The sequence below is a fragment of the Barbus barbus genome (genome assembly GCF_936440315.1).
Source record: "Barbus barbus genome assembly, chromosome: 41".
Classification (NCBI taxonomy): domain Eukaryota; kingdom Metazoa; phylum Chordata; class Actinopteri; order Cypriniformes; family Cyprinidae; genus Barbus; species Barbus barbus.
The window spans coordinates 16,179,491-16,190,387 of NC_136719.1; the positions used below are offsets into that span (position 1 = coordinate 16,179,491).

At 35.7% G+C, this 10,897-nt stretch overlaps 1 protein-coding gene across 7 annotated transcripts in view; it reads right to left on the reverse strand.

The window, feature by feature from the left end:
* LOC306860369 (sodium channel protein type 8 subunit alpha-like) overlaps positions 1–10,595 on the reverse strand; it is a gene marked incomplete at its 5' end in the record, with an annotated part of 55,950 nt that extends 45,355 nt beyond the window's left edge. For all 7 annotated transcript variants that reach the window (XM_079402037.1, XM_079402034.1, XM_079402036.1 and 4 more), the window contains one exon: positions 10,320–10,595. In XM_079402037.1, coding sequence (XP_079258163.1) covers positions 10,320–10,595 — 276 coding nt within the window. The remainder of the gene's footprint in view (positions 1–10,319) is intronic.
* Positions 10,596–10,897: the final 302 nt, after the last annotated feature.

A 10,897-nucleotide genomic window follows, 5' to 3' on the forward strand; every position in this document is an offset into this window, starting at 1 on the left:
TGATTGACCTTCATTTTTATAGAAAGTTAATGTTCTACTCAGAATATGGCTTATTTTTTAAACAGGTATTTGTAGTTATTTTGTGTTGCTATGCTTATTTTTATGATAAGATTTTATGATAACTGTTGAAAGACTGAAAATGTTATTTTACCATTAAAAGCCTTGAAATGTCTTGAAACATCTTTGACTTGGTTTTTATTCATTTGTAAATGTATTAAGATAATGCTCATGATAATGCATTTATATCAGTATTTTACTGTGTACAGTTTACTGTTAAAATTATTCTTTACAGGATTTTCATTGTTAAATTATTACAACATCATCTTGGATTTAGGGGTATTTACTGGATTTTATAGGTAAATACTGTAATTTAGTCAAATTACAAAAAAATGCTGTAAAATATATTTACATGGTTTTTTTGGCAACTTTTGTTGCCAGGTAAATACTGTACTTTAGAGAAATTACAAAATATTGCTGTAAAATAAACTACAAGTTTAATTCAATGTTACTGTAAAAAATACTACAAATGTCTGTATTTCACATACAGCAATTCACTAATTTGCTTTGCAGTATTATACTGTAATCCATTTTACAGCAATTAACATCCTTTTTACAGGATTTTATTGGCAACGTTTTTGCCAGTAACATCCTATAAATTCTACAGTATATTTTTTACATCTCCCAGGTGTTAATAGCGTGAATGCGCAGGTGAGATCTGAAGAGCACACATTGCTATCTGTGTTTAAACTAAACTTATTTCAGCCTTGCCAGTTTAAACATTGAAAAGCCAGAAAGACACGAATGAGAACTTGTGTGAGCTCATCCAAAGCGTGCAAACCCGTCTCAGAATGCACACAAATTTAGAGTTTTCAAAATGTTCATGTTTTGTGCTTAAATGGACACGAAAATTATGTAAAAATGCCTGTCTTGATAGCAGACATAGCCCGCTGAACATGTAGTATCAGTGCACTGGATCCATGCATTCTCCTAAAGTGAGAGCACTTTCTTAAATATTAACCAAACAACAAGGAAATCACTCACTGCTCTTGACTAAATAGCTGTTGTAACTTTAATGAAGATTAATCTTTAATTTATACAGTCAAATATCCATTGTTATTTCACATTTGAGTTCTTTATTCAATTTCTGTACCTAAAAACTAATGTTAGACCTACCTAAAAAAACTGTTTATTAGGGGTTCAAGCATGAAGTGCATTGAAACCCTATTGTAATTGTTAGGATTTTTATTTTTATCATTATTCCGTGCTAAAACTCATCGTGCAGAACAAACCGTAAGGCCTAGAGAGCTGAAACTCAGGCGCAAGGACCCGCCCAATCGGCCTATAGGTGGCGCTACAGCAAACAAAGACGTGAAACTGCTCATAACTCCTAGACTGTTTGTCATAGGCTGAAGTGTCTTATATCATTTGAATCCATGGCTAAATCAGAACAAAATGGCTATCTCTGATTTAATTTCCGGTATGCAAATTTTCCCGCCATTTTGAAATTTGTCCAAAACCTACTTTTGCGAACTAGTCCAAGGTTTTTCACCCGATCGGAACCAAACCAGTACAGAAATGTTCTCTGGACAGTGAATCAATCACTAATTATTGAAAAAAATATGAAATTTCAACTCACCTTCGCATAGAGACGCCAAAACGTTCATCAGGGGCGGGGCCACTTTTACTAAAATGGCTATAACTCCTGAATGGAATGAGATATCTTCACCAAATTCGTAATGTATGAGTACGAGCTCAATCTTTGGTCAAATAAAAAAAAATTGTGCAGCTCTGCCAACCTAAAATCAGGTATAACTACGTGACCGTTGGTCCGATCGTCATGACAATTGGTATGCAGTGTCTTTGTCCGATGTGGCACAAGTGACTATGAGGACATTTGCGTATCTCAAAAAACATGGCACCTACTTGACAAGGTTAACGGTGGTCGATCGGAACAAAACTCGATGGGCATGTTCGACTCATGGCCCTAAAGGTCTGTAAGAATTTTGAAAGAAATCGGCCACTAGTTGGCACTAACAAGTCTTTTTGTCTCTGTAATCACGTGGTATTTCATAAATCCACACAATATACATATCATTCAATAGATCTCCTCATATGGAGCAACTTTACCCAAGTAATTATTGCTGTCAATCAAACAGTTCATTAAATATTAAAAATCTACTTTTGTGAACTAGTCCTAGGTTTTTCGCTCAATCTCGAACAAACCACTGCAGCGTAATTCTCTGGACTTTCTAGATCAATAATTATCAAAAAAAAATAGAATTTTGTCCTTTCGTTAGCTATAACGAGGTCATTTGGCAAAGGGGCGTGGCCAAACATATCCAAAAGCCTATAAAACCTAAATGAAAACTCAAAACTTGGTGAAAACGTGTCTCTTAACAAGCATAAAAAGTTTCATGGAGATCGGACCATAGGTGGCGCTATAAAAGTTAAAAAGGCCTCAAAAACATAGTATTTCTGTAGTAAATGACCTCAAATAGCAATAAAATGTTCATAATATTCACTTATACACTATATCTTCATATCATATGATAGATCTCCTAATTCTGAACAACTTTGCCTCTAGGATCACTGCTGTCAATCAAATTTTAGATTATTTAAAAAAAAAAAATACTTTTGTCAACTAGCCCTCAGTTTTTAACTCAAAATCAATAAAATCAGTGCAGTACTATTCTCTAGACTCTCTAGGCCAATAATTATCCAAAAACTGTTGAACATTTGCATTTCGACAAGTATAAACCGGCCATTTTATTACACATTCATAGCATAGTGTACCCAAAGGCCTATGAATCCTAAAACAAAGCCCACAAATTCTCAACACGGAGTAAAATTATGAATTATTTCATTCTAAACAAGAATGCTAAATTTAAGAGCGATTGGCAGAAAATAACACTATAATAGTTATAAAGGTTAAAAAACAGTGTTGTATGAGAAATTGCAATTTATAACCACTAGATGGCAGCGGAAGACCACTAATATGCTCATTAAATGCATTAAAACAGTACTGTTTATATTCTACTAATGGAGATGTTATAAAATCACTGTTATAATAATAATAATAATAATTCATTACATTTATATAGCGCTTTTCTGCTTTTCTAAGCACTCAAAGCGCTCTACATTGTGAGGGGTGGTGAGGGAATGTTTATAACATTTAAAATCACATTTAGTTAAAGTTTACCATTTTGTTCATACAGATATGCCAGTTTTTACAATTTTGCTATATTATGATCACAGAGAAACCCGAAAATTACATATAAACTCTTCAAAAGAGAAGTCATGCAAAAAGTATTGTAACAATTTATTTCAAATATCTATATCGGCAACAAAAACTGTGTGCATGCATGTCTGTGTTAGTGTGTGTGTGTGTGTGTGTGTAAGCACGCTTAGTGATTATTAATATGAAAGTTTTACCATTTTCATTTCTGTGTTTGTGTGTTTCTGTGAGCCTATTGTACATTTTCAATGTGTTTCACTGTCAGCTATACATCCAGGTTGGCCTAGACCCTAAAAGCATACCACCTTAGGCCTTAAAATGCTTGAACCCCGGTAATCGCTGCTTGCAGCTATATTTTTATTTGTATTTTTGCTCTATTGTATTTATTTGTGCTGTTGCTTGTAGTTAGATGATTTGTTCTTATTTTCTTTCATTTTTATTTGACAGCATATTTTTTCCCTAAACATAGCACACACTGAACCGTACCGAAACCATGACTCTTACACCGAACTGTAAGTAAGTTGAATAATTGCACCTCTAACGTCCACCACAATATTTACTGTTAAGACTGCTTAAATATGGGGTTATTTTTAACCAAAACCAAATTATCAGTAAGCCGTTTGTACTTGTTTGCTGACACTCCTGCTTGCTTTAGTAAATCACAATGTACTGCTATTGTAATGAAATCACCCGACCAGATATTCATTCAATTAAATCTTTTTGTTTTCTGTCAAAAGTTGGAAAAAGACACGAGGGTGAGTAAGTGTTGACATTTTCACTTCATCATTGACCCTTGAAGTACCCATATAATGATGGAAAGAGTAAACAATATTAAAGTCACATATAGGATTGGGGATAAAGAAACAGTACTGAATTCTGTTTTGTAACTACATAGATATATAACAATAGAATTTACCTCATAAGTAGAAAATGATCTTCCCTGAGCTGTGACTAAACAACTGAAAATAGCAGAGCACACCAGAGAATTTGGAGAAGCATTAGTGACTCATTAGTTCATTTTGCCACATTCCAGCAAAGAAATACCCATACAGGCTTATTGACCTTACAAAGCCTACTGAATATTTGATACATACATTTCTAAGGCCTCTAAATTATCAGCATGCCTTTTTTGAAGTTTGATATTTCAAACTTTTAAAATTTTAGCAGAATTCTAGAAGGTTTGCACACATCTGTTTGCTGTTAAAATAAACATAAGAGAATAACTTTTTGTTAGTAATATTTCAATAAGCTGGTCTGAAGCAACTTAAGTTTACTTGATTATCCATGCATAATTATTTGGTGTTAAAATGTTATCATAATTAAAGCTTTTGGAGAATATGTATTTGCATATCTCTCAATCATCATTGTTTTGCCCCCACAATTAAAACTACAGAGGCTTGATATTAAAACTAAGCATTAAAATGCCATCTTACTAATATTATTGAGAGAATAAGCATGACAGCTGATATTTCTATGCATTTTAATATGCATATTTATGTAAGTCTGCTATATTGTTATAAAAATGTCACTGATTTACATTACAAGCTGTAGGAAATTCACCTTACTTATTCATCATTTAAATAACAACATGTGCAACAATTTGTATATTTTTGTTCAGTTTGGGCCTATGAAATAATTAAAGATTTTTTTCCTCCTGGAATGTGAGTTCTGTATTCTCACTACATCATACAATAATAGCAATAAAAAAAAAACTTAAAAAAATATATATTTTGTCGAAAGGTTCAATAAACTGTTTGTTTATATATATATATATATATATATATATATATATCCTGGTTTTACCCGGATACCTCACTTCTCATTACTAACTGAGTCTGAAAAGTCTGAATTTATGTGAGCCTGTGAACGAGTCAGCGTAGGCTCACCAATCTTTCAGTAGATAACCTCATAATTGTTTAAATAAAATATGTTCACTACCATCAAAGTTTCATGGGAGGTCGCGTACATTTGCAGGGATGGGATGCACCCTGCACTTCCTTTTACATGCTTGAGTTTAGTGGAACACTAAGAACCTCTTCAGCACCATGGAGAGTGCCAGTCTTTGCAGCACCATATCATCATTATCTGCAGTTTACATACAGAAACTCCTCAGAAGAATATATAAACATAATATGATCCACAATGACAAATTAGGTTAAAGAAGCACAGCTCAGTAAATAACACTTTGTATAAGTAACTAAAGATGGAAAAGAGCTGGATCTATTTGGGTCAGACTGAATCAGGCCACCATGTAAACTACATACTGGGACCTGCTTAATCAAACAAAAAAAAAAAGATCTGCTCAAAGCTCAGCACCATCAACAGCGTGTGTCTCATCAGGGTTCAAAAGCTGCATGACAAAACAGAAGAAGACTCATTCAAACCAGCAGCCCATACTCAAACGAATATGAAACATGAGATGAAAAAATAATGCAGAAGTGGTGCATATATGAACAAAAATACATTTGCCCTTTCTCAGAATTTGCTTGCTATAGTACAGGCGCACACACAAGAGAAGTGCATGTGGGTTTCCTCTTTTTAATGCATGACAGGCTGCACAACTACTGAAAATTTCATAATCCAGAATGGAGAAGCAAAAAGACATAGAGAGATAAAGAGCCAGAGAAAGAGCCCAGAGAGGAATGAGTAAGCAGTGAGAGGAAGGGAGGAAGATGGAGAACGAATGGGGCAACAAGACAATTAAAATGGGAATGGGAAATGGGAAAAAGAGCAGAAGCTATAAAAAAGCTGTAAAACTGGACACAGCTTCGAGCACTGAATAAAAACCCCTCGGACGAATGTCCTTCAAATCAGCAGCTAAGGTAATAAAGAAACAAGGGGGGAAATGCACCACAAAATAGCATTAGTTCATAAAAATAAGAAATTATATTAATACAAACTCAATTAAATTAATAAAAAATATAGGAAGTTGTTACAGAATTTTGGAAAATGAAGGATGGCCAATGCCTGATATACTTGCCAACATATTTCCATACAAGTGATGTCTCTAACTAGAAATTGCAATATGTTCAGTTAAAAATGTACATTTAAATTGATAAAATAAATGAAAGTCAAGATAAAATGTACAGATGTTTTGCTAAATAATGCTGTTAACTAGACACTGCAATATGTTAGGTTAAAAATATTATTCACAAACTAAAATTATTACATTTATTTATTTTAATATTCCAACTGAGGCTTCATAACATCAGGGAGAATGACAACATACAAAAATAAGAGAGAGAGAGAGAGAGAGAGAGAGAGAGAAAGAGAGAGATCATGTTACAGAATGATGCCAAGTGAATAGCAAAGAGTAAGTGATGTAAAAAAAAAAAAAGATGCAGGTGAAGCACAGACCACACCTGTGGCAGGACACATGGGGAGGAGAGAAACATGAAGAAACATAAATGACAGAGACGGTGACTAATGTAAAAGAGCGTGACAAGCAGAGCAGCAACTGACGAATGAAAAGCTTCAGTGAGAAGATTCAGAGACAATCAGAACCACATCAATAGAAACTTATATCAAAGTTATATACTTATATAATCCAAGGCCAAGCACTCTTCATTCTATAACATTTAATTTCATACATTATAAAATATTTTCAAATAGCCTTATTTATTCAGCTTTCAGATGATGTATAAATTCTAATTTAAAAGAATTGACCCTTATGACTGGTTTTGTGGTCCAGGGTCACATTTATCTTTTAATTCACGAGTTCACACTTGCATATTATAACAGAGTAAAGGTTATGCGTATTTGGCGTGCTGTCCGAGGGGAGGGCTCTGAGCTCTGAATTTTGGCCCGAACCCAAAGTATGCCCCCTACAGGTTAGGACAGGAATAGTTGTAAGTGCGGAAAAAAGGTGGCAGAGGGATGCTGGAAAACTGTCAAGGAACAGAGGTAGGTCTGCTGTGTATATATACACACACATCTTATCTTCTTAACTGGGTTGATTACTGAATGTGAATGTGCTCCTCCCGAACTTTGTTAATAAAACATCATTAAAGCACAGAGAAAAATGTACAGGCTTGTTCCTGCATGTGGCCATTTACAGCATATGCACTGAGGCTTGTAGCTAACAGAAACAAATGAGATGCCTACATTATAAGATGAGTATTTATAAGAGCTGTTGAGAGTACTGAGGCTGTGAACAGATGTGAGGGAGAAGAAGTGAGACGACCATTATACTGAAGCAGTGCATCACCCTGTCTTCCCCAGCCCCCCAACCAACCCAGACAAGCCCACTCTGAGTGCTGCGTCATCACAGGGGGAAGCAATGGTCCTACATGGCACATTTTGAAGAGCCCCTTCTAAGATTTATGACCCCATATGGAGCTTGGCCTCTCTGTCTTTCTTCTTCTGTCTCCACTTTCTGCAAACCATTTACTCAAGCAGAACATGTTCCTGGATCAACAACAATCCTATCAAACAGTCAGAGCACAAACCTGATTCCCAGGGATCACACTTACTAATTAACTGCATACCTTGCATACACCGTAAATCACACTGGAAAAATTTTCTAAATGCATAAATATGAATCAATGTTGTTCAAGAACCAGAAGGATATAGATCCAGCGTGTCCTACTTGGGTAAATCCTGTTAAGCCTCTCTATCTCACAACTGATTTGTTTTCAACATACTGTACTGCATAACCATCTCCTTGAATCATCTGTGCTGGAGGACTCGGGGTTCATCAGCTGCTCCTGTAGCAAAGCTTCCTAGGCTAATTGCTTCTGATAGTGTCATGGGTCTGGATTTAAAAGCTGCCAGCTCCCATTTCTCAGCTGGTTTTACACTATGAAGAGAGCGGCCCTGAGCCTCAAGAATCAGGTTTCACTACTGCTGCAGGCTGCAAGTCGAGCCTAGCGTGTGGAAACAAAAGGACAATGGGATGCGGGGAGATCTGATCCCAATGCTGGCCAATTAAATCCTCGAGATTGCAGGATAGTTCGACATTAAGTATATGGCATGTGCATATAAACGTGATGCAGAGATGCATCTAAATATTTTAAAAACATCTTATATATGGTCTAACGTGAGCGATGTTTACAATAAAAATGAATTCGGTTCAGAACACAATTCCGTTCCTTAGCACCACTTTTCACATACGCTCCTCCATGAGGTTTTCATCAGGAGACTGAAATCTCCTTCCTGTGCATGCATGGAGCAGGCGGTTACATAACAGACAGTGTGTGCTGCATGAGAGGGAGGCAGAGGAATGAGACGGAGGGAGTGAGCAAGAGAGGGAGGCAGGAAAACGCTTCAACACATGCACACATTAACAGGCATTAACACACAAACGAGTCTGTGCATTATTTAGTAAAGTCCAGTGTGGCAGACACGGCTAAGGTCTCACCACTGCACTTAGCGCTGAGCCAAACAGGAATGCAGATCTGAGTCTGCTGGGCTCCATTACGACTCAGACAGAAAAGATGACCTCATCTTCCACCCGTAGGCTACATCTCATAACAACAACTCGCTCCTGAAAATCTGTTTGAGGACTAGCTTGAATCTGATATTGCTTATTTTTTAACATCATTGCTTACTGGTAACATATCAAGAAACTGTGCATTCATTGAAAAGTCTTAGAGCACAAAATGCTGCACTTTTGTTATATTTACATATTAACTGCACAATATTTTAAATGAAAGACTGTGTAGTTCCTTTAGCATGATTTATGAATGATCCAAAGAGCGAAATTATATATTGTAAATATATTATAAATTATATATTCATGTTACATCATGACAATTACTACTTGTTTTAAATTTCAAACACCTAAAACATTTCCAGTTTTAAATTTTGAGCTCCAGATTTTTATGTGGTCTCATACTTTTGGCTTGGAGGCTTCACTCATAAATGATAAAAGCCAGTTCTTGGAAATCAAAATAGTCAAAGGTCAGCATACAGTTCAGAAATACTAGTAAACACACAGCATGATGTTATATATTAGGCAAAATGTAAGAGATTAACCATTAATTGTGAGCTCTGCACATAGGACCCAGCACATTCTGTCATGAATCAACACTTTTCAACATTTAAATAATTTTGCTGAATAAAAACAATTATTTTAAGTGACAGTAAAAACATTTATAATGTTACATAATATTTTGAACATTTGAAGTTTCTATTCAACAAACAAACTCCTGAAAAGGGGTATTAAGGGGGGTGGGAGGGTGGGGGTGAAAAATATTTTTTCACGATTCTCCTGTATCTGTATCTTGTTATTATTATGAAAGTTCAATAAACAGATTAAAAAAAAAAAAAGGGTATTAGGGTCTTACAGCACAACTGTTTTTTAATAAATCAGCTTATTAAATAGAATCATGTTACTCAAAATTTAGCTTTGCTATCACAGGAATAAATTACATTTTAAATTACATTAAAACAGAACAGTGTTATTTTAAATTGTAATAAAAATTCTAAATACTAAGACCAAACTTTGAAAGGCAGTCTACATTTTGGTTAAATGTGTAATATCCTTCAGAGAAGTAGTTCTCACTTTTGTTCTCATAATTTTTCTATCTTGACATCCACATGGCAAAACTAAAGACTACCAAATACTGATTTCACCAAAACCTTACAGATCTTTAAATAGCCTAACTATCCTTGTCCCACTACTCAGAGAGCTGTTCTAATATGCTGCACGGTTCCTTTAATGCACTGGAGCGTTTCTTTTGGCTGTTCATTTCTAAAGGATTATTACTGGAACAATTAAAACAAGTCTGTCAGCTGGAACTGAACAGCTTCAGCAGACCACTACAGACCTCCTTCACTAACCTTTTTAAGCATCATCTCATACACAATATACAACATAAGCCACAAACAAATTCTTCTGCACAGTAGTGGATTACTGAAGGATCTTATTCACATTGTCATATGTTTACCAAGTAAATCCAACAGCTGCGTGTCACCATCAGAGGTTTCAAATATAAGAGAATAACAATAAATGACCTGGAAAAGTTGGGGGAAAACACATAAGCTTCTCCACTTCTATAATGATCCATAGTGCACTGCTTAGAAGATAACGTGTGAAGGGCAGCTTTGCAGGACTTATGAATAGACATGATGACACACTCACTTTCTTATTCACGTAGAAGGGATCGATATCCTCCAATGGTGTTGCCACCATTCCACGAGGGATGTCCCCATAGATGAAGGGCAGACTCTTGCCCACCTCCAGGTCACCGTTAGGCCTGGGCTTGTTCTCATCGTCATCGTCGCGGTAGCTGCTGTCTGGTTTAGGTGGCGGCTTGGCTTTCTCCTCAGCAATGCGCTTCTCGATTTCACACAGAGATTCCCTGGTAAAGTATTTGAAGCTGTCAGGTCCTGGCGGTGCAAGAAGGGGTGCAGCCATGTTTTCATCCTGCAGCAACTTCTTCTCCTGTTATGTACCCTCCACAGCAGCCAGTTCTATATCGGAAAGAGAAAAGGACATTATTGGACAACTGGGGTCAGAATCATACAGTAGTCTTGTCCACACTGCAACTTAATGCATACTTGTAAATTTGTGTTGTATTTCAGAGTGCACTTAAAACACATTTTTTTGCATTAGCATTTGAAAATGTTCTGTAATTTGTTCTTTGTTGTTGTTATGGTATATGTTTATGATGTTTTATGCTTGTTTTTATTCTTATATTTTTATTTAGTCTTCCTGTA